Here is a 24540-nt window from a genome sequence, read left to right as displayed (position 1 = left end):
TTGGGTTAGGGGCCGGAGTGTTAGCACAGCAGGTTGGGCGTTTGCCTTGCACGCAGCCGACTCAGGTTCGATCCCCAGAATCCCAGATGGTCCCCCAAGCACCGTCAGGAGAGATTCTTGAGTGTAGAGTCAGCAGTAACCCCTAAACATCGCTGGGTATGACCCAAAAAGCCAAAATAAATAAGTAAATAAATGCTTTGGATATGTGTCGCTGGTGAAATCAGCAAGATCAATATATTAGTACAAAACTGTTTACATTCCTACAGGCACAGACACTTGCCAAGCAATAGTGCAGGATCGGGTCCGAGCTGCAGCGGTTTGAACTGGCCTGAGCCAACAAATTCCTGACACAAACACTGATGAAGCGGCAGGTAGACCCGTCCAGGTTGCTTGGCTAGGATCATTACGCAGCAGTCCTTTCAAAGTAGATCTGGGGGTGCTGGAGCAATAGCACAGAGGGTAGGGAGTTTGCCTTTGACACAGCCGACCCGGGTTCGATTCCCAGCATCCCATATGGTCCCTTGAGCACCGCCAGGGGTGATTCCTGAGTGCAGAGCCAGGAGTAACCCCTGAGCATTGCCAGGTGTGACCCAAAAAAAGCAAAAAAAAAATAGATCTGGGGGTCAGGAGATAGTACAGTGGTTAGGGGTCCTGCCCAGCACAAGCCTGAGCCAGCTTTGGTTCTGAGCACCATCGGGTGCAGCCTGGAGTACCCCAGCATTGCGGGGGTGACCAGGACCCCCACAGCACTAGGGGACCCAAGCAGTACCGCCGTCCTGAGCCTTGATACTCACTGCCAGCCCAGCTGGCCGAGAATCACTGGTGGCCCCGCGCATGGCTCTCCTGAGCACTGCTTGGGAGGTCTCCCCGTTCCCAATAAATTGTGGTGCTGTGAAGGCATGCCTTCCGGGCATTGCATGGCCCCCGGAGCACTGGGCCAGATGCAGCACAAAATAACTAGACAAAATGAATGAGACTTAACGGAGGGGATTCTCCATTCCAGCATCGTCTGTGTCCCAGCTTCTCTTCCTTTACTCCCCATCCCTCCCTCTCTCTCTCCCTCCCTCCCTCTCTCTCTCTCCCCCCCCACTCTTCTCTGTCCCCCTCTCCATCTCTCTCCCTCTCTCTCTCCATCTCTCTCCCCTCTCTCATACTTCCCAACTAAAACTATGATAAAAACTATTTACCATTTTTTTAAAAATGTGGGTTACTGTATTTATTTACTGGGGTTTGGGGGCCACATCCCACAGTGCTCAGAGCTTAGTTCCGGCTCTGTCTTCAGGAGTGACCCCAGCCACGGCCCAGGGGCCCATATGTGGCGCCTGAGAATTCAAACTGTTGTCTGCACGCAAGGCGAGAGCCTTATCTCCTTTTCCGTAGCTCCAGCCTGTGAGAACTGGGTTATTTTAAAGCTGTTTACACCGAACCGTTCCAAGAGAACTAAAGCGCATGTTTCAGCAAACGCTCTGAGGCGGCTGTCAGCTAACACCCAGACGTAGGTAACAGCAGGGTCCCTCCTCCCTGGGGCCTCTTGGAGAACTTCCAGAATTTCTTTTGTTTTGGAGGGGTCACACCCGGCAATGCACAGGGGTTACTCCTGGCTCTGCACTCAGGAATTACTCCTGGCGGTGCTCAGGGGACCATATGGGATGCTGGGAATCAAACCCCAGTCGGCCCTGTGCAAAGCAAACACCCTTCCCGCTGTGCTATAGCTTCAGGCCCGAGCTTCCAGAATTTCAAGAGAACTTATTAGAAAACAGTGAGGACTCGAGGACACAGTGGCTAACCTCACTGAGAAGAGTGTGGGGGGTGGGGAAAATGTCCCAAAGAAACTAGAAGTCTCTTTCTTGAGTTACTGTGAAGTGCACTGAATGTTGGAAGACTCTGAACTAGATTGGGGTTCTCAGAACTAACCTTTTGTCTAAATTTCAGGACTGTCTCTCAGGCGTTGGAAGTAGTTCAGGTGGCGGTGCAGACAGACGAGAGTTGGCTCCAAAAAACATCATTACAAAGGCATAAGAGCCCCCGTAAGTATTTTCCTCAGCCTCTACTGGGAGATATTTGTGCATTGGTTTATGGGAGAGATCAGTCTGATTCCAGCCCCACTAGTGTTCAGGAAATGTTTTCTATGCATGGCTATTTTATATACCTGTATACCCCAGAGTCATGTCAAAAATTCTCAGGTGTATTGATATCCAAGATTTATAAAGCACTGGTAGAACTCTAAAAAAAAAAAAATCCAACCCTATCAAAAAATGGGGAGAAGAACCATGCACAAAAGTCAGATCAAAATGGATTAAAGACCTCAACATTAGACCACAAACCATAAGGTACATTGAAGACAAGGTCGGCGAAACCCTCCACGATATTGAAGATAAAGGTATCTTCAAAGGTGACACGGAACTAAGCAATCTAGTAAAAACAGAGATCAACAAATGGGACTACATTAAACTAAAAAGCTTCTGCACCGCAAGAGATACAGTGACTAGAATACAAAGACTATCCACAGAATGGGAAAGGATATTTACACAATACCCATCAGATAAGGGGTTGATATCAATGGTATATAAAGCACTGGTTGAACTCTACAAAAAGAAAACATCCAACCCCATCAAAAAATGGGGCGAAGAAATGAACAGAAACTTTACCAAGGAAGAAATACGAATGGCCAAAAGGCACATGAAAAAGTGCTCTGCATCACTAATCATCAGAGAGATGCAGATCAAAACAACCATGAGATACCACCTCACACCACAGAGACTGGCACACATCCAAAAGAACAAAAGCAACCGCTGTTGGAGAGGATGTGGGGAGAAAGGGACCCTTCTTCACTGCTGGTGGGAATGCCGACTGGTTCAGCCCTTCTGGAAAACAATTTGGACGACTCTAAAAAAATTAGATATTGAATTCCCATTTGACCCAGCAATACCACTGCTGGGAATATATCCCAGAGAGGCAAAAAAGTACAATCGAAACAACATCTGCACATGTATGTTCATCGCAGCACTGTTTACAATAGCCAGAATCTGGAAAAAACCCGAATGCCCCAAAACGGATGACTGGTTGAGGAAACTTTGGTACATCTATACAATGGAATACTATGCAGCTGTTAGAAAAAAGGAAGTCAAGAATTTTGTAGTTAAGTGGATGGGCATGAAAAGTTTCATGCTGAGTGAAATGAGTCAGAAAGAGAGAGACAGACATAGAAAGACTGCACTCATCTATGGTATATAGAATATCAGAGTGGGAGACTAATACCCAAGAACCGTAGAAATAAGTACCAGGAGGTTGACTCCATGGCTTCGTGGCTGGCCTCACGTTCCGGGGAAAGGGCAACTCAGAGAAGCGATCACCAACTACATTGTAGTCGAAGGCCATGTGGGGGAAGGGAGTTGCGGGCTGAATGAGGGCTAGAGACTGAGCACAGCGGCCACTCAACACCTTTATTGCAAACCACAACAGCTAATTAGAGAGAGAGAACAGAAGGGAATGCCTTGCCACAGTGGCAGGGTGGGGTGGGGGGGAGATGGGATTGGGGAGGGTGGGAGGGACGCCGGGTTTACGGGTGGTGGAGAATGGGCACTGGTGAAGGGATGGGTTCCCGAACTTTGTATGAGGGAAGTATAAGCACAAAAGTGTATAAATCTGTAACTGTACCCTCACGGTGATTCTCTAATTAAAAATAAATAAATTATAAAAAAAAATAAATAAAAGGTATTTTTAGAAAGAAAAAAAATAAAAAATAAAAATGATTGATTAAGGAGGAAAAAAAATGGGGAGAAGAGATGAACAGGAACTTCTTTAAAGAAGAAATACAAATGTTCAAAAAGCATGTGAGGAAAAATGCTCTATTTAACAAATAACCATCAGGGAATTGCAAGTCAGAACAACAATGAGCTAGCACCTCACAACACAGACTGGCACTCCTGAAAAAGAACAACAGCAACCAGTGTTGGCGAGGGTAAGGGGGAGAAAGGCCTGTCAGTCACTGCTGGTAGGGATGTGGACTGGTCCAGCTCTTGGAAAATAATATGGACATTCCTCAAAAAAACTGGAATTGAGCTTCCAGATGATCCAACAATTACCCTGCTGGGAATATACTCCAAGGGCCCAAAAGCACAAAGCAAGAGAGACATCTGCATGCCTGTGCTCACTGCAGAGAATTGAACCTATTCACAATAGCCAAACCTGGAAACAACCCAAGGGCCCACAACAGATGACTGGGTAAAGAAACTGTGGTACGTAAACATAATGGAATACTACACAGCCTTAAGAACATATAAAATCATGCAATTTGGGGCAACAGGGATGGATCTGGAGAGTTCATGGTGAGTGAAATCAGCCAGAGAGAGAGGAACACACTGAGAATGACCTCTCATGTGTGGGACGTGAAGAAACTTCCTGCGGGAATATCAGATGCCCGATGGCAGTAGAAGAACTGGTCTCAGTAGGAAGGTGTGGGCTGCAGCTCGGTGGGTGGGGCTGGGCATGTGGTTGCCTCAGCACCCCCGGAGTGTTTCCTGAGCTTTTGGTTTCTTGGCAAAATGTTACTTGGACCAAAGGAGGGGAGGATTAAAAAGAGGAAACACATGAATGGTGCTTAATTTCCCAAGAGGACTTTTCTTTTTCTTTTTTCTTTTTTTTGCTCTGTCTGGGGTTCCCACACCTGTGTTGCAAATGACCTCCCGCTGAGCCACATCTGGCAGCCTAATTTAATATTTTAGACCCCTGGGGCTGGAGTGATAGCACAGCAGGGAGGGCGTTTGCCTTGCATGCGGCCGACCCAGGTCCGATTCTCAGCATCCCACATGGTCCCCTGAGCACTGCCAGGAGTAATTCCTGAGTGCAGAGCCAGGAGTAACCCCTGTGCATCGCCAGGTGTGACCCCCCCAAAATATATATATATATATATATATATATATATATATATATATATATGTGACTGGGTAAAGAAACTGTGGTACGTAAACATAATGGAATACTACACAGCCTTAAGAGCATATAAAGTCATGCAATTTATTTAAGTCATATATATATGACTTAATATATATATAAAGAAGTTTTATATATATATATATGAGACTTCTTTCCTAGGGAAAAATGCATACTTTTTGTTTTCTTCTTCCTTTAAGTAGTGAAGAAAACATCGCCTGAAAAGATTCCTGAAACTAAAACAAAGGCTTCTATGTTAAGAGGTAAAGGGGTCCATGTGGGGTCAGAGAGATGGTAGAGGAGGGGTCTGGGCACGGGATGGCCGGGTGGGCACCACTGAGGGTCCCCGGGCACTGCCAGGGGCTGCTCCTCAGCACGGACCAGGAGTAGCTCCTAAGCACCCCTGCGTGTGGCCCCCGATGTCCCCCCCCACACACACAGACACAAAATTAAACAGAGGTGGGGCCGGAGCCATAGTACCATGGGCGGGGCACTTGTCTTGTACATGGCCAACTCGGGATCCAGCCCCGACGTCCCATATGGTCCCCTGAGCCCTGACTTCAGAGCTAAGGGTGTTGGGGTCCGGAGCCGACCGCCCCTCATGGACAGAGAACAGAGCCGATGATGCAAATCACAGAGCGAGGTTTATGGTTCCGGCTGGCTGGGGTCCGAGTGTCTGCCCGACGCAGGGGGCTTCAACAAGGACCCCGAGCACCAGCTCAGCAAGTTCTTATACCTTCATTTCGGCGAGTCAGCACTGCTCAGCACATTACTATTACCTGCAGAGTGCACCTCTATTTGTTGTTGTTGCTCTTGTTGTTGTTTTGGCCCTCAACACCTAACCCACCTCCTGACGGTCTCGTTCCGGAGAACTGATCATATTCTGGGGATGTCATCTTTGACAAAAGCATCTGGCTTTCCTGCTTTCCTTGTTCCCGGGAGAGGCCTCAGTCACTCAGAAGGCCACTAAGCCTGTCACGGTCGTTCCCCGGCTAAGTGGGTCCTAACAAGGGTCAGCGCTGAGTACCCTCAGGGGTGGCCCCCAAAACAAACTCAAAAATCAAAGCGGTAAAGGGGGCTTCGGCATCATCCCGCCACCCCCATGCTGGCTCCAAAGGCCAGTGGCCGCTGGGCAGTGGCCTCCCTGCCGGGTGACAGAGAAGGTCTCGGCCGTGCAGAGCGTGTGGGGGGGGACTCGGGTCGCCCAGGGAAGATGAGATGCAGCGCACGCGTCTCGCGCCCCTCAGCCGGGCCTTCCTTCCCCTAGAAAAATGGGTCATCAATCCAGAAGAGGCAAAACTCGACATTTTATGCCAGCTGGAGGTAAGGCTCGGGTGTCCCCGCGGTGCCGGCCGTGAGAGTCGCTGTTGGAGGGACACCCAGCCCTGGGGGGTCTCTCACCCGGCCGTGTTTTCGTCGGGGTCACTCGCTGTCGCCCCATCCACACAGTTCCAGGAAGACTTCGCCAGCCTCGAGGAGCCCCCGCTGAGAACCCTGCCCAGCGTCGGCCCCCCGCGCATCCTGGCCTTCAGGCCCGAGCTGGGCTTCCTGGGCCCCAAAGCCAAGGTGACCGTAACGCTGCCGGGACAGGCTGCAGGACGCGGGGCCTGTGGACACGGCCCCACGGTGCCCAAGCCGTTGCTTCTGCCCAGTGCCAGGCGGGCTGGGACACAGACCCTTTGCCACACCGTTTGGGAGGCTGGACACGTCCCTGGTCATGGCAGGGGGGTCGGCCAAGGGTCCCAGGGAGAGCACCCTTGTCTCTGTCTTACTTCCTGTTGGTCCATCTGTCCTGGCCTGCCCGGGCTTGTGGCCACACTGCTCCCAGCATCCTCTGCGTGTCCCTCTTCTCCGGGGTCACCCTAGTGCCCTTACCAGAACCAGTTCCATCCGCAAAGATCCCTGTCTCTGCGTGAGGTCACAGGAAGGACTCGGGGTGGCCCAAGGAAGGGGGGTGGGGGGCTGTACAGCTCAGCCCTCTCAGGGCCTGGGAAGCCTGGACACAGAGAAAGGCTTGCTTGAGCCCATCATCTTGTTTTGTTTCATTTTGGGGGGCCAGCCCCGGTGAAGCTTAGGGCCCTGCACTCAGGAATTACTCCTGCAGGGCTCAGGGGAGCGTATGGGATCGAACCCGGGTCCCCCAACCCTCTGTGCTATTGCTCCGGCCCCAGGGAGTCTATCACCTTTTAAAAAGAATTTTTCATGTTTCTGCTTTTTGGCCCACCCAGGGATGCCGAGGGACCACACAGGACGCTGGGGGTCTCTCTCTCTCTGTGTAAAGGGCAGCCCGTGTCGTGATGCCGAGACTGTTTCCGGATCCGGCACTTCTTGGCAGTTTGGCCCTTCAAACCAGCGTTCTTTAGCCTTCTCACGCCTGTGGACGACCCACGGCCCGCAGGGACACCCGGGGCCCTAGACCAGCTGGTCCAGTCTGTCTGCCCCTGCGGGCCAGCGCCCCCGCGCCAGTGGGTGAGGGTCACTGCTTCGGGCCGATTGTCCCAGCCAGAATCCACACTCATTCTCTCTCATCCATTCCAAACTCACCTCCCCACACCTCCCCCGGGCCTCTGACAGCCACGGGACATCATTTCTGCCATTCCCTGTTCCTTTGACGAGGCCCCCCAAGGCCCCCTGAAGCTCTTGGAGGGCTCACCTGTGCTCTGGTAACGGCGACACACACACACACACACACACACACACACACAACACACAAACACACACACTGCCCCCCCCCACCCCGCCTGCCCTTCAACCAAGGTGGTCTCGTGGCTAGAGAACTCCGGTCTGGGGTCCTGCCGTCTCTGTCCCCTGAAAGCCCACCCCCCTCCTGGGCAACCCCCCCTGCCCCGGCTGTCCAGCCCGAGCTGCACGCGCTCCCCCTCCCTGCCATCCAGGGGCCGCGGCCACTCCACGAGGCCAGGCTCCTGCCTTGGCGCTCAGGGCCAGGCGCCCGCTGAGTTTCGCTTCCAACGAAAGGAGGAAGACGAGGAGCTGGAGCTGGAGTGTGAGTTTTGTGGGGGAAATCTGAAGGCCCTTTTCACCACGGTGGACACGAACCTTGACACAACCAGCCTGGAACCAGTGAAAAGTGTAAGTTGCACAGCAGGCTGGCTGAAGAATTGGTATTTTTAAGAACGACACGGCATCCTTGCCCGCCTCCTTCCGCGCGTCTTCCTCTGCATCCATCCTGGCTGGCTTCTTTAGGCCACATCCGGGCTTACTCCTGGGTCTGCACTCAAAAATCACTATTGACAGGCTTAGGGGACGTGATGGGATGACAGGGATCGAACCCGGGTTGGCCACATGCAAGGCGAGGCTCCTATCCCACAGAACTCCCCTGCATGCCATTCTTCTTCCTTCCTTCTTCCTTCCTTCCTTCCTTCCTTCCTTCCTTCCTTCCTTCCTTCCTTCCTTCCTTCCTTCCTTCCTTCCTTCCCTCCCTCCCTCCCTCCCTCCCTCCCTCCCTCCCTTCTTTCTTTCTTTCTTTCTTTCTTTCTTTCTTTCTTTCTTTCTTTCTTTCTTTCTTTCTTTCTTTCTTTCTTTCTTTCTTTCTTTCTTTCCCTTCCTTCCTTCCTTTCTTTCTTTTTCTTTCTTCCTTCCTCCCTTCCTTCTTTCCTTCCTTCCTTTCTCTTTCCTTCTCTTTCCTTCTCTCTCTCTTTCTTTCTTTCTTTCCTTCTTTCTTTCTTTCTTTCTTTCTTTCTTTCTTTCTTTCTTTCTTTCTTTCTTTCTTTCTTTCTTTCTTTCTTTCTTTCTTTCTTTCTTTCTTTCTTTTTGATGCTCAAGGGTTACTTCTGGCTCCGCGCTCAGGAATTACTCCTGGCGGTGCTTGGGGGACCATATGGGATGCCGGGGATTGAACAGGGGTCAGCTGTGTACAAGGCAAACACCCTCCCCACTGTACTATCACTCTGGCCCCCTGCATTCCATTCTTAAAAGGGCCAGGAAGATGTCACCAAGGGCAAGGCTGCCTGCGTCGCATGCGGGAGCCCAGGGTTCGAACCTAAACCCTAACACCATGTGGTCCCTGGGGTACTGCCAGATATGGCCCTTAATACTTCCCCCCCCTCCACACACACACAAAGTTGTGCTAGAAAGAGATGTGTGTTGGTTGTGGAAGACAACTAATACGCATCAGGAAATTTGGAAATCCTCCCCCAAGTGCATTTACCATGCAGCGCCCAGGACTGGCTGTCACTAAGAAGGCAGGTGACGAGGGTCTGGGTGAGGAAGGACAGGAAAGAAGCGTCCAGTTCCGCAGAGGGATGTGAATGGCAGGGCAGCTACTTTGGGGAATATTCTGTCAGCTGTCAGCAGAGGGCTGACCCAGCAGTTCCCGCCAGGAGTGCTGACTACAGGGGAGTGTGTGCGACCATGTGTGTGACCCCCCAGCACTGCAGAACACACATCGCTGAGTGTCATTCCCGGCCTGGCCAGTGGGAATCCCGGGCCACACCCCAGGCGTGACCCCCAGGCGTGTCAGCAACTGCCGCTGCAAAGGAGAGAGGGGGTGCGACTTGCACATCAGTGTTCAGAGCCCGTGCGCCATGTCAGCCAAGAAGAGACAGGTAGGCAGGTGGCTGGCGGCTGGGGGAGGGGGGTCAGAGTGACAGAGCCGTAGGTTGGAAGAGTCGTCCTTCCAGAAATGAAATTGGGGCCAGAGCGGTAGCACAGAAGGTACGGGGCTCGTCTTGCATGCGGCTGACCCGGGTTTGAGCCTCTGCACCCCTGAGCACCACCAGGAGTGATTCCTGAGTGCAGAGCCAGGAGGGAACCCCTGAGCATCGCCGGAGGTGGGCCCTGTGAAGAAGGAAAGAAGAAGAAACAAAGGAAGGAGAAGGAGCAGGGGAAGGAGGAGGAGAGGGAGGAGAGAAGGAAGAGGAGGAAGAGGAGGAAGAGGAGGAGGAGGAGGAGAAAGAGGAGGAAGAGGAGGAGGAAGAGGAGAAAGAGGAGGAAGAGGAGGAGGAAGAGGAGGAGGGGGAGGAGGAGGAGGAGGAAGAAGCAGAAGGAAGTGGAAGGAAGAAGGAGGAGGAGAAAGGAGGAAGAGGGAGGAGGAGGAAGAGGAGGAGGGGGAGGAGGAGGAAGAAGCAGAAGGAAGTGGAAGGAAGAAGGAGGAGGGAGGGAAGATGAGGAGGAAGAGGAGAAGAAGAGGAGGAGGAAGAGGAGGAGGAAGAAGCAGAAGGAAGTGGAAGGAAGAAGGAGGAGGAGGAAGATGAGGAGGAAGAGGAGGAGGAAGGGGGAGGAGGAAGAGGAGGAGGGGGAGGAGGAGGAGGAAGGGGAGGAGGAAGAGGAGGAGGGGAGGAGGAGGAGGAGGAAGCAGAAGGAAGTGGAAGGAAGAAGGAGGAGGAGGGAAGATGAGGAGATGAGAGATGAGGAGGAGGAGGGGGAGGGGAAAGCAGGGGAGGGGGAGGGGGAAGTCCTTACCATCCTCCAGTACAGGTGGCTTTTGAAACCACTGAGCTACCCGGTTCCTTCCCAGGAGCAGCCCGAGCCATGCAGTTGTCTCAGGCTCATGTGGGTGGGGCCGGGCACACAGCTGGGGAGGGGGCGGCTGCCCGCGGCCTCGCTGTTCTGAGGCTGATTCTGGTGGTGTTTGCACAACGCTGCGAACACATGAGAAACCAGTGAATCACACACTTTAAATCAGGGTCTTTTTTTTTTTCGTCACACCTGGGGATGCACAGGGGTCACTCCTGGCTCTGCACTCAGGAATTACCCCTGGTGGTGCTCAGGGAACCATATAGGATGCTGGGAATCGAACCCAGGTCAGCCGCGTGCAAGGCAAACGCCCTACCCGCTGTGCTATCAGTCCAGCCCCAAATCAGGGTCTGTTTTATATTTGGGTCCCCTCCCCGCCTTTTTGAACCAAACTCTCAGGACTTCCTCTCGGCTCTTTTAGGGTCACTCTTGGGGAACCCTGTTCCATGCCAAGGATCAAACCGGGTCAAGCGTGGGCAAGGGAGACACACCAGCACTACCTCTCGGGCGCCCAAGTGTGGTGACCTGGGTGGCACGTGAACTTAGTGTATCCCAACTAGGCACTTACCAAGAAGGATTTGGCGAGACTGTGCCCCACACCTGCCTGGGCGTTTTCCGTGCCTCTGTCTCCCCCGTCACTGTTGTCCGGGACTGGGAGATGCCCTCGACCTCTCTGTCTTTCAGAGCGCCTGTTGTGGCTATTTCCGAAGTCTCCTCGACTACATCTTCGAAGACCAGAAGACCCCGGAACTGAAGCTAATAGCCATCGGCCCCCACGCAGCTCACGGCACGGAAGTCGAGAGAATCAGAGCAAAGGAAAAAGCTTTGCGGAGGTTTGATAGGGCGTTTACTCGCCATGGGAACGCGGGGAGGCCCTGCTCAAAGAGCTTCGAACAGTGAATCGAAGTAATGAAGTTCTTTGCCCAAGCAAAGAAATGAAATCAATGTGTTTGCTGAGCTTCGGGGAACTCAGGAACCAGGAATTTGGGCAGTTTGGACCCAAGAAAGCCTGTCGGGGTCTGGTGAAAAGGTGGAGATTCAGAAACTCCCCAAAGCTCAGCCAACGCCTTGGTTTAAAGCGGAAGGTGCTCCTGGCACCAGCTGTGCCCCCTAGATAACTAAACAGCCCAATAAAGTGTGATACCCCCCAGCTCAGAGCAGCCTAGGATTCCAGCCTAGGGAAATGTGCCCACAAAACCAGGGCTGAAGCAATAGCACAGCGGGTAGGGCATTTGCCTTGCACGAGGCTGACCCGAGTTCAATTCCCAGCATCCCATGTGGTCCCCTGAGCACCGCCAGGAGTAATTCCTGAGTGGATGAGGCAGGAGTAACCCCTGTGCATTGAAACTGAGAATAGAGAATAAAGAACGGCACATCCAGACTTAATGACTGGGTTCCCTGAACAGCCAGTACAAGCAGAAAGGGGTCCGCTCCTTTTTTTTAGCGGCAAACACATTTTGGACTCATGCGTCATGTACTTTTTTTTTTCTCTATCTTGTAGGAAAGTGGAGCAACAATTTGCCAGGCAGTATGCGATGATAGTGAAAGCTGACCAGCATGCCGCAGCGGACGAAGGTGTGTCCATCCACGCAGGCTGTAAGGATGAACCCCTGAGTGGCCAGAAGCTTGCTAGTTACGGAATCTTCTCATTTCAATCAATGCATCCGTCCAGGTGGCTCTGAAGATTTGGGGGTCCTGGTCCCCTGGGGTTTTTTTTTAATATTTTGGTCTTCATCTCATTGCTGTGATTGGATTAGATCAGCAATTTGACAGAGAGTGACCAGGAGACTTTTGAGTTCATGATCTGTTACGTTCGGTATACATATTCCGTTTCGTTTTAGAAACTGGGAGATGGAGACTGTTCAGAGTAAATGTGATTCCGATCCGCTTGCTTGTCTTGGCTAGGCAGTCGGCTGGTCAACAGAAATAAGTATGTGTAAGGACTGATTTCTAGAGACAAAAGCAGCTCTGGGTTCCTATCCCTGCTTTTCCCTCCATCTCGCTTACTCAGAATAACTTCAATTGCCCAGCACACTGAAAGGGTTCTGAAAGAAGATATAATTTCAGTTTTTCTCTTGAAAACCTTGATAGTCAACAATTACCAACTACACCTAAGTTCAGAAACTTTTACTTAAAAAAAAAAAAAAACCTAGGGACTGGGGCAATAGCACAGCAGGTAGGGTGTTTGCCTTGCACGCAGCTGACCTGGATTCGATTCCCAGCATCCCATATGGTCCCCTGAGCACCGCCAGGGGTAATTCCTGAGTGCAGAGCCAGGAGTAACCCCTGTGCATCACTGGGTGTGACCCAAAAAGAAAAAAAAATATTTTTTTTTAAGAAAGGAATGTTCTGGGGGCTGAGAAGGGGTACACCGGGTAAGGCATTTGCCTAGCACGCAGCTGACCCAGGTTTGATCCTCAGCATCCCTTGTGGTTCCCCGAGTCTGGATGCAGAGCCAGGGGAGTTACCCTTGAACGCTGCTGAGTGTGGCCCCAAAACAAAGCAAAACAAAACAGAAGAGAATGTTCTCATATGTATATGAACAAAGGCAATGCCTTGTGTCAATGTAACGAGGGGCTTAGTTTTTTTTCCCCCCATCAAAATGTCCAAAGGATCAAGGCATTTGCAACCAAGTTTACAATTTAGTGTTGAAAGGGAGGTTTTGGAAAACCCTAAACAATAAGCTCTTTCCAACGATTCTTTCCCCAGACACCAGACATGCTAAAATTTCATACCAGCTTTCTATGGATAGTCAAGTGAAGAAGAAAGAAGAGGAAAGTCTATGTGATCAACTACTAAAGAAAAAAATTATATCCATTGTGTGTTGTGATACTGTCATAGCAGGTGGAAAGGTAAGTAGTTTAGAATTTTTTCCTACTCGCAATTATGTTTTCCTTTTATGCTTCCAGGAATGGGGGTCAAGGCCTCGGGCATGTGGCGGCATGAGCTTGACCACTGAGCCACATTTCTGGCCCCCGACCTGGTGGTTTTGAACACTGTTTTACTGAACATTGTGAAAGGAGTCGGGAGGAATCCAGTGTGGTCCGGGGACTGTTCACTCCGTCAGAAGCACGGACTCAGCCTTTTAGCATTTACTAGACTTTGTCACAGTGTCTGATGTGTTTTAGGATGGGTGGCTTGGGTCAAAGATCTTTTTAACTCTAAAATGTGCTGACTGTAGGGTCAGAGAGTGAGGTCAGGGAGCCGGCCACAGGCTGTGCATGCAGGAGGCTCAGGGTTCAACCCCCAGTACCACATTTGGTCCCCCGGCCACCGCCAAAAGCAGCTCCGAGCACAGACCTAGGAGTAGCCTCCAAGTACCACCGATGTGGCCCCAAACAGTTATGATAAGTGTACATTTAGGGACCTTTGATACTCCTAGAAAATTAGGTGAAGGGGAGAGATTCACCGCTTTCTCTTGGCCACCAGTATTTTCTGGACCTGCAGTGCCCAATATGGTAAGACCTGCTGCAGAGGGCTCTCTGAATTGAAAATACATTTGAACTTGTATCACTTATAGTCCCGTTGATCTTCGATTTGCTCGAGTGGGCGCCAGTAACGTCTCCATTTGTCCCTGTCACGTGCCAGTGCAGCCCAATGATATCTGCTTGCTCCAGGAACAGGAAGAGCCTCAAATCGTTCATTCAGGGTTTTGATGAAGAAATCTGACCATCTAGTTGGTGGGCAGCCATGAGGTCTTCTGACGTCCCGTGGAATCCAGTCAGTAACAGCTCTAATCCAGCTGTTGTCTCTGAATCGCATTACATGACCGGCCCATCTGATTTTTGATGCCTTGGCAAACGAGACAGCATCCCTGATTTTTGACTGTCAGTGGAGGTCAGAACTCCGGATTCCTTCTCTCACTTGAGTGAGACGTGATACTCCCAGCATAGCTCTTTCGATTCCTCTTTGGAATACCCTAATAGCATTCTCATCCTGTTTGCGTAGGGCCCAGGTCTCTGAGGCATATGTTAGTGCAGGAAGAACGGTGGAATCGAAAAGATGTGCCCAGAGTCGGATGTTCTTCGTTCTCTTAACCACTTCTTTGACACTCTTGAAGGCGTTCCACGCTGCTCTCTTCCTCCTGTGCAGTTCTGGCACCAAGTCGTTCCTCATGTTGATTTCCCGACCCAGGTACACATAGCTGCTGCATTCGGAGATGTTCGTTCCATTGAGAGCAAATGGAGCTTCAGGGACCAGTTTGTTTTTCATGAACATCGTCTTGTTGAGATTCAGCTGCAATCCGACCTTTCCACACTCGTGGTCGAAGTCGGCCAGCATTTGTGCCGCTTGGTTAATGTTTGGTGTTATGAGAACGATGTCATCAGCGAAGCAAAGGTGGTGTAATTGCCAACCGTCTATCTTCACTCCCATTCCTTCCCATTCCAGTCGTCGCATAACGTTTTCAAGGGTGCCACTAAAGAGTTTCGGTGAAATGGTATTGCCCTGCCGAACCCCTCTCTTTACAACAATGATCACTTCCTTGTAGAATGGTGAGATCCTGGTGGTGAATCCATAATACAGCTCGAGGAGGATTTTGATATACTGAGTTTGAATGCCCTGTTTGGCCAGGGCTCCGATGACAGCCTCAGTCTCAACTGAATTGAAGGCCTTCTTTAAGTCGATGAACGTTAGACAGAGCAGCATCTAGAACTCTCGAGAAACTTCAATGAGTTTGGTCACTATGGATATGGTATATCATGCTGAATCCCCTTCGGAACCCAGCTTGCTCACATGGTTGTCCTTCGTCTAGTGTTCTGCCTATTCTATTCAGGATGACACAAGTGAACAACTTGTAGACGACAGACAGCAGGCATATTGGGCGATAGTTGCCGATGTCGTGGATGTCTCCCTTCTTGTACAACAGAATGGTCCTACTAGTTTTCCACTGAGACGGAACCTTGCATTCAGACAGGTAGCATGTGAAGAGTTGAGCCAGTGTATTGATGAGTACTGGCTGCAGATTCTTCAGGTTTGAAATAAATACAATTTTAAAATGTAACTTTTCAGGGGCTGGAGTGATAGCACAGCGGGTAGGGCGTTTGCCTTGCATGCGACCGACCCGGGTTTGATTCCCAGCATCCCATATGGTCCCCTGAGCACTACCAGGGGTAATTCCTGAGTGCAGAGCCAGGAGTGACCACTGTGCATTGCCAGGTGTGACCCAAAAAGCAATAAATAAATAAATAAATAAAATGTAACTTTTCAGTCACATGAGCCACATCCCGAGTGCTGCAAAATGACTATCACCCAGCAATGCAGATGTGAAAAAAATGGTTTTTTGGTGGGGTGTGTCACACCCAGCAGTGCTCAAGAGTTGCTCCTGGCTCTGTAATCAGGAATCATTCCTGGTATTGAGATTGAACAGGAGTCGGCTGTGTGCAAGGCAAGCATCTGACCCACCGTACTACCGCTCTGGTCCAAATATAGAACATTTTTATAGTCACCTACAGTTGCAGTAGATAGCACTCTTCTAGACTTCTCTTTATACATAGATTTTTTTTAAATGTTTATAATTGTGTCACCTATGCAGTATATGGTAAATTCAATAAATTTTTATAACTAATTTTAAGCTTAATTATAAAGTATTCCCATTATCTCAGTTTACATATCATTCTAATACCTGTGATTTTTTAAAAAATAGATTATGTAACCATTTCCCTGTTATTGGAGACACAATAACAGGAGTCCTGATTTGATTTGATTTGATTGCTTTATTATTATTTTGTGGTGTCAGGGATGGAACCCTTACGTGCTCTTCTGCCATGGCACACAAATTATAAACATATTTATTTATTTATTTATTTTGCTTTTTGGGTCACACCCGGCTATGCACAGGGGTTACTCCTGACTGCACTCAGAATGACTACTGGTGGTGCTCAGGGGACCTTATTAGATGCTGGGAATTGAACCTGGGTTGGCCGCGTGCAAGGCCAACGCCCTACCCGCAGTGCTATTGCTTCAGCCCTGTTGTATTTATTTTTGACTTGCTAAAAAATATTGCTTCAAATACCCTTGTGTATCAATTTATGTTTCTATAAGTATAGTTCCTCAAAATAGATTTCTAAAAATGCAATTATTGAGACCAGGTTTGTTCCACTCAGAAAGAGAGAATTTGTTTTGCTTTGACCCCCATACCTGACTGAGCTCAGGGATCATACGTGGTGGGCTTGGGGACCATATGGGCTGCTGAGGACCAAACCCGGGTCTGCCGTGTGCGGGCAAATACCCTCCCGGCTGTCCTATTGCTCTGGTCCTATGCTAGTGTTCGCTGAATTGACCTGAAAGAATAATCTTCAATCTTCAAGAGATACCAGCTACTGCGGCTTACACAGCAGTTAAAAGTTGGGGTTATGACATACAATTTAATATGATAAACTTCACTCTTTTAGACATACGGGTCTATGAACGTTGATAGTTGTGCAAACATTATAGCAACTGAGCTATAGAAGTATTCCCATCGTGCCCAGGCTGACTGGCATCTTGTTTCATTCTATTTTTTCAAGTACTTATTTTGGGGTGGGGCCTTGGTCAGGGGCTGGTGGTGCTCGGGGGCTATTCCTGGCTCTGTGTTCACGAGCGGCCCCTGGCGGTGCTCTGGGAACCATCTGTGGTGCTGGAGGTCAATCAGGGTCAGCTACACGCAAAGCAAGGACACCCTTCGCCCCATCTCCCCAGCACGCCTAGAAACAGACAACAAATAAAACACAACCCAAAGCCACAAAACCCTGCAGAGTTACACGGAATGTCAGATTTTTTAATTTTACTTTGCTTTTTGGGTAACACCCGGTGATGCACAGGGGTTACTCCTGGCTCATGCACTCAGGAATTACTCCTGGCAGTGCTCGGGGAACCCTATGGGATGCTGGGAATCGAACCCGGGTCGGCCGCATGCAAGGCAAATGCCCTCCCCGCTGTGCTATTGCTCCAGCCCCGGGACATCAGACTTTTGCAGGAAGAGTTGTATCAGGCCATTTGCCGGGACTGGGGGCAGCCTTGGTGGGGGTCCCGGGGCAGCTGGAGTTCTGACACAGCTGCTAGCAGTGTTGGGCGTGGCGCGCTGCCTCACCGCCGACAGACTGCTGACTGCCCTTTGCTTTTCTGTGGCGTGCAGACCTTGAGTGACGAGTTCTTGGGGAGAAACTACAAACACGGAAGCAAGTTTCTGACTTTCTTTCCTGACGGCACAATGCAAATCTTGTATCCTTTCTTTCCAAGCTGCTGGACACCGCCCCGGGGACCGGCCCTTCCCTTTTTTCTCACGGTGGTCTTTAAAAATCAATGCTTGGGGACCAGAGCCATAGCACAGAGGGTAGGGCCTTTGCCTTGCACATGGCCAACCTGGGTTCAATCCCCAGCATCCCAAATGGTACCCCCCACGCACCACCAGGAGTAATTCCTGAGCACAGAACCAGGAGTAACCCCTGGGCATTGCTGGGTGTGATCCTCCCCCCGAAAAAAAAAAGGGAAAAATAAAATAAAATAAGAATCAATACTTGGGTGCTTGAGTGATAGCACAGCGGGGAGGGTGTTTGCCTTGCATGCGGCCAACCCGGGTTCGATTCCCAGCATCCCATATGGTCCCCTGAGCACCGCCAGGAGTAATTCCTGAGTGCAGAGCCAGGAATAACCCTTGAGCATCGCTGGATGTGACCCAAAAAGCAATAAATAAATAGATAAATATCTCTGCCCTAAAAATAATAATAAAAATTTAAAAAATAATAATAATCAATCCTTCCACTAGTGCTTCTGATGTTATTCCCTGCTGCCAAGGCAGGCTATAAAATATTAAGTTTGGGTCTTGAATAAAATCATGAGCCTATCTGTGCACTAGATACCATGATTTGGCCCCTTTAATTTTTTTGTGGGGGGTCACACCCAGCAATGCTCAGGCTACTCCTGGCTCTGCACTCAGGATTACCCTCCGGTGCTGCTTGGGGGGACCTTATGGGATGCCAGGCTTCGAACCCGGGTCTGCCGCATGCAAGACAAATGCTCTCCCTGCTGGACTATCGCTCTGGCCTCGATTCTGGCCCTTTATTTGGAGGTGGTGGGGCTTCTTTTTTCTTTTTTCTTTTATTTATGTATTTATTTATTTATTTATTTTGCTTTTTGGGTCACACCCGGTGATGCACAGGGGTTACTCCTGGCTCTGCACTCAGGAATTACCCCTGGCAGTGATCAGGGGACCATAAGGGATGCTGGGAATCGAACCTGGGTTGGCCACGTACAAGGCAAACGCCCTCCCCGCTGTTCTATCGCTCCAGCCCCTCTCCTTTTATTCTTGTGACTCATCCATATTCCTGAACAAAGGGGATTTCAGATGTTTTTGCACATCAAGGTTAAGTGAACAGCTTGACGTATATTTATCACTTATTTCCCTCACAATCCCCGGGTAAGAAATGGGGTTTTGGGGTCAGAGAAAGGCACGATGGGCAGAGCACTTGCCTTGCATGCGGTCAGCCTGGGTCCCATCCCTGGCACTCCTGGAGCCCCTCCGCGTGATCTCTGAGCACAGAGCCCGGAGTAAGCCTTGAGCACCTTGGGGCGTGACCCAGAAGACAAACCAAGGAAATGATGGAGAGTTAAAAGCTTTGACAGATTTCTGTGTCCCAGAAAATCTACCCCTGTTCCCAGCTCCCGGTCTGTGAGCAGCGTTTCATTTGGGGTGGGCGGGGGTGGGTGGGCCACGTCCTGGCGTGCTCAGGGTGCAGAGCCAGGAGTGACCCCTGAGCACTGGGTGCCTGGCTCTGCTCTCGGGGATCATTCGGGCTCAACTCAGGGACCAGATGCCCCGGGAATCAACCCCGATGGCCGCGTGCAGGGAAAGTGCCTCACTCGCTGGGTTATTCTCCCCTTTGATTTGTAACATCCTTCCTTCCTTCCTTCCTTCCTTCCTCCTTCCTTCCTCCTTCCTTCCTTCCTTCCTTCCTTTCTTCCTTCCTTCCACCCTTCCTCCCTCCCTCCCTCCTTCCTTCCCTCCTTCCCTTCCTCCCTTCCTCCCTCCCTCCCTCCCTCCCTCCCTTCCTTCCTTTCTTCCTTCCTTCCTTCCTCCCTTCCATCCTTCCATCCTTCCTTCCTCCCTTCCTCCCTTCCTCCTTTCTTCCCTCCCTTCCTCCCTCCCTCCCTCCCTCCCTCCCTCCCTCCCTCCCTCCCTCCCTCCCTCCCTTCCTTCCTTCCTTCCTTCCTTCCTTCCTTCCTTCCTTCCTTCCTTCCTTCCTTCCTTCCTCCCTCCCACCATTCCCTCCTTTCATTTCCTCTCCCTTTCCTCTCTTTTTCTGTTTTTTCCCCGCAATATTTCCCTACCTAGAACCACCCGTGAGCTCTGAGTAGAAATGGTGAGAGCAGGTCTCTCTCCTCACTTGCTTTCTAACGGCCTCGCTCTCTATTCTGAGTTCACTGAGGTCTCTGGATCGTGAAGAGCCTCTGGGATATCTCAAATGCCTTTGCAGTGTCTATTAGATGATGATCCAAGTGAGGCCTTTTGCCGTTTATTTTATTAAATTTGTCGTCATTAATTGATCTTTAGGTATCAAACCTTTCCCGCATTTCTAGGATAAACACCACCAGCCATAGTATAATCATGCATAATCTTTCGCACATGTTACTTGCTTCCATTTACTTACTAGTATTTTGTTGAAGACCGGTGTTCCATGGAAAAAGCAAACTCCTTTTTGCACTAACAGTGCCATTAGCTAACTCTTTTTTTTTTTTTTTTTTTGCTTTTTGGGCCACACCCAGCGATGCACAGAGGTTACTCCTGGAATTACTCCTGGTGGTGCTTGGGGGACCATATGGGATGCTGGGGATTGAACCTGGGTTGGCCGTGTGCAAGACAAACGCCCGACCCGCTGTGCTATCTCTCCAGCCCCTATTTAACTCTTTTAAGTTTACTTTAACTCTTTAAAGCTTCAAAGGGCTTTTCTCACAAACTGGGTTTATTCCCACGATAGTCAAGGACCATTAGAGCAACTCAAATGACCTTATCTGATCTCAGCTACCCATCGGGAAACCTTGCCATCATTCGAGTACCCAGCAAGAACAGTGGTTTCACTTGCATCATCCAAGAAGACGCGTTCACTGACCCCGCCATCCTGGCTGTGCTGGATCTTGTGGAAGAATCACCTGCTATCACCCCAATGGAAATGTCTGGTAGGGTTCTAGCGTCTCCACTACCCATATTTCGGGGCTTTGTGAAATTGTATTTTTCCTTGTCGTTGAAACTAAGTGCTCATATTCTTTCTAGAACAGTAAGAAAACACACACTGCCATTTCAATGTGGAAAAAATAATCCCTGAGCGAATCCCATGGTCTCACATGGAGATTTGGGGTTTGAACCCATTATGGTCTTTGGGGGTGACTGTCCTGAAGGTGGTCTCACCTCTGCAGGGAATCTGGCAGGGGGGCAGCAGCTGTTCCCGGAGGTGCAACTAGCTTCCCACACCCCTCCTGAGCCACCCACGGCAATGAATAAGGAAATCTCTAGAGGAACCCAGACCGCCATCCCACTGGGTCCGCTGAGACTTGTGACTTAATAGGTCACGTAGCCTGAGACAGGCAAGGCGGACCCTAGTCACAAATCACTGTCACTGTCACTGTCATCCCGTTGCTCATCAATTTGTTCGAGTGGGCACCAGTAACGTCTCATTGAAAGACTTATTGTTACTGTGTTTGGCATATCCAATATGCATGGGTAGCTTGCCAGGCTCTACCATGCGGGTGCGATACTCCCAGTAGCTTGCCGGGCTCTCCAAGAGGGGAGGAGGAATCGAACTCGGGTCGGCCGCATGAAAGGCGAACTCCCTACCTCTGTTCTAGCGCTCCAGCCCCTAGTCACAAATACAACTAAAAATCCTGGCTGTTCCCCCTTCCCGTCCTACACTCGGAGCCCCCCCCGCCCCCGTCTCAGCCAGTGCTGGGAAGCCGGGGCGCGGGGCGCTGCTGGGGTGTTGTCATGTATCAGCTGTCCCCCGGCGGCACCATGAATAGCAGAGGACTCCTCCCCTTTCAGGGCTCGGTGGCAGACGTGCGTTTCATGAGGTGGGCGCTTGCTTCCTTCACTGGCTTCTAGGACTCGGGGCTTCCTTGGCCCTAGGGAGGCCGCTGGCCACCAGCTGAGCCCCTGAGACTCGAGTCACCCCTTCCGGCTGCCCGCCACAATCGGACAGACTCTCCCGTGGCAGTGTGGTGGCCTCTGGCCTTGTGGTGGCCCCAAGGCTGCTAAGTGTCAAAACGTAATTTACCCAGATGATTTTATCCAAATATTATCCCCGTCCACATTTCAACCTGAAATGAAATCAGCCCTTCCCAGACGCAGTGAGGCCGGGTCTGACCTGTCCTTCTCTGGTCACTCCTGGGGTGTGAATGTGAGTTGGCTTAGCGCAAGGATCCTTGCCGCCGGGGCACCAAGCCTTAAGAAACTTCACAGGCTAGGGGCTGGAGCAATAGCACAGCGGTAGGGCGTTTGCCTTGCATGCGGCCGACCCGGGTTCAAATCCCAGCATCCCATATGGACCCCTGAGCACCGCCAGGGGTAATTCCTGAGTGCAGAGCCAGGAGTAACCCCTGAGCATCGCCGGGTGTGACCCAAAAAGCAAAAAAAAAAAAAAAAAAGAAACTTCACAGGCTGGACAGACAGGACAGGGGGTGGGCCGCCTGCCTTGTGTGCGGCCCACCGGATTCCAGCCCTGGCACCCTGTCTGAGCCCCGGAGACCTGGCAGCAGAGATGAACCCGGGAGTCAGCCCTGAGCACTCCTGGGGGTGCCCCCGCAAAGCACAACAGAACAAAAATTGAGGATCAAATTGAGCCAGTTGGCTAAGAGCTGGAGAGCTCCGCCCTGTACCCGTCCTTTCTCTTCAGCAAGGGCCCAGTGCTCCGGAAGGGAAGGCAGTTAGGAGAAAGGAGGACGAGGACGAAAAGTGGGGGACAAGGAGGGGAATGGGGAAGGAGGAGGAGGAGGAGGGGGAGGAGGAGGAGGGGGAGGAGGAGGAGGGGGGAGGAGGAGGAGGGGGAGAAGAGGAGGAGGGGAGAAGGAGGAAGAGGAGGAGGAGGAGGAGGGGGGGGAGGAGGGGGGAGGGGGGGGAGGAGGAGTGTGGGGAGGAGGGGGAAGGAGGAAGAGGAGGGGGAGGAGGGGGGAGGAGGGGGGAGGAAAAAACGGGAGGAGGAGGGAAAGAGGTTGGGGAAGGAGGAGGGGAGAAGAAGGTGGGGGGAAGAGGAGGGAGAAGATAGAGGAGGAGGGGGAGTGGGAAAGGTGGAGAGAAGGAGGAGGGGTAGGAGGGGGAGAAGGGAGGAGGGGGAAGAGGAAGAGAAAAAGGGGAGAGAGGGGAGGAGGAGGGGAAGGACGGGGGGAGGAGGGGAAGAGGAGGGAGGAAAGAAGGGAGGGAGAGGCCAGGAGGAGGAGGGAGGAGAGGGAGGAGAGGAGAGGCAGGGGGGAGGAGGAGGGGAGGAGGGGGGGAGGAGGGCCCGATGACAGCCATCGAGGCCTCCAACCGGAGCCGCGGGGCTCTGCTCCCTCAGGGACTTCTCCAGCCCCGGGTCCGGGTCCTGGTTTCTCAGGGGGCGTCAGGGGGAGCGCGATGAGTCCGCCCCCGCAGGGCCTCAGATGAGCCGTGTCCTGCGGCTCTGGGGTCCCGTGAGCCGGCGGCGGGCCCAACTCTTCCCAGCGACGCTAAGGGGACCGTGCGCTCTGTCTCTTGCGGCCCAGGGTGTGCACCAACCTCCTGGGCGGCCAGTACTCGGACCCCTTGGGCAACAGGCTGCGGGTGTGGAGCTGGGCCACGCCCCTGGCCCCTGTGCCCTTCGCGTCCTTCAAGCCCGTCTTCCTGGCCCTGAACCACCACGTGGGCGTCCGCATCCTGGAGCAGGACAACATCGCCGTCACCTTCCTGGCCATGGGCCAGCAGGCGCGGATCAGCGTCGGGACCAGAGTGGAGGTGGGCGCGTCCCCAGGGTCAGTCATGGGGAGGCGCGTCCGTGCCGCTGGGACACGTTGTGCCGCACGCCGTGGGCTGGCCGCCAGGAATGATGGGACCCAGTGAGAGGGGAAACGGAATGCCAGGGGGACGTGCCAGTGCGGACGGCGCGATTCCAGCCTGGGTTCCAGCCCTGCACCCCTGAGCACTGCCAGAAATATCACGTGCTTGATAGTTCAGCGGGGACGGCGTTTGCCTTGCATGTGGCCAACCCGGGTTCGATTCCCAGCATCCCATATGGTTCCCTGAGCACTGCCAGGAGTCAGCCTTGAGCATCACCAGGTGTGACCCAAAAAGAAAAAAAAAATCACATGCCTAGGGGGCCGGAGAGGTAGTACAGTGAGTAGCGCACTTGCCTTGAGCGTGGGCAGCCTGGGTTCAGTCCCTGGCATCCATGGTCCCCACGCAGACCAGGAATGATCCCTGAGCACAGAGCCAGGAGTATGGCTGAGCATTGCCAGGTGTGACCCAAGCCCCCACCTCCCCCTCCCACAGTAAAAGACTCATGAAGAGTAATCCCAAGGCCCAGCTCTGCCCGGCGCCAGCCTGCTGGCCATCCCCTTGGTGCCGCTGGGCCCCTGAGAAGCTGTGAGTGTCCAGACCACTGAGCCGGTCTCTGCCACCTCCGCTCCCCCCGCACCCCATGTCTGGGGCTCAGAGAACACGCGTGCCCCCGTCTCCAGAGAGCCAGACTCCAGAGGGGCCCAGCCCCGGCCCCCCGGCCTGCACCTGAGCTCCCTCCCTCCCTCCCTGCCCCCAGCTCCTGGCGCCCAAGGCGCTCCCGCCCCTGCACGGGCTGAGTGACGATGACCTCCTGCTGCTGGCCGTGTCCATCAGGGTGAGACGCCTCTTCCACAAGCTGCAGGGGTGCAGCAGCTTCCCCTCCAGCCTCGTCTGGGAGAAACAGAGGCCGCCACTTTACCTGTCCTCCCTCTCCCTCCGCCTGCTCGCCCTCTGCCACAACCTGGGCGTCGCCGAGGAGACCGTGAAGACGATCACAGCTATAATAAACGAAGACATTTAAGAAGCGCCGTGCCGGTGTGGTGCTGGGGGCTTGCGGAGCGAGGAGGGAGGTTGGACAAAGGTATACACCGTGGGAATACCACACGGGTGGGCTGGAGCCATAGCACGGCGGGGAGGGCGTTTGTCTTGCACGTGGC

The 24540-nt window shown here is 52.1% G+C and overlaps 1 protein-coding gene across 1 annotated transcript; it reads left to right on the top strand.

The window, feature by feature from the left end:
- Nucleotides 1-2008: 2008 nt before the first annotated feature.
- On the top strand, nucleotides 2009-24404 carry ERICH6 (glutamate rich 6). Its single transcript, XM_055129349.1, is given in 13 exon segments — nucleotides 2009-2027; nucleotides 5136-5195; nucleotides 6200-6255; nucleotides 6382-6498; nucleotides 7909-8022; nucleotides 11092-11240; nucleotides 11909-11982; nucleotides 13117-13259; nucleotides 17522-17607; nucleotides 20405-20514; nucleotides 20517-20559; nucleotides 23113-23341; nucleotides 24141-24404. Coding segments are annotated over 12 exon segments (1395 nt in total). The 5' UTR covers nucleotides 2009-2027; nucleotides 5136-5185.
- The last annotated feature ends 136 nt before the right edge of the window (nucleotides 24405-24540 follow it).

This window comes from Sorex araneus, chromosome 2, assembly GCF_027595985.1.
Source record: "Sorex araneus isolate mSorAra2 chromosome 2, mSorAra2.pri, whole genome shotgun sequence".
Taxonomy (NCBI): Eukaryota; Metazoa; Chordata; class Mammalia; order Eulipotyphla; family Soricidae; genus Sorex; species Sorex araneus.
The sequence above is the reverse complement of the archived record's forward strand: the minus strand, read 5'-3'. Positions and strand labels throughout refer to the sequence as shown.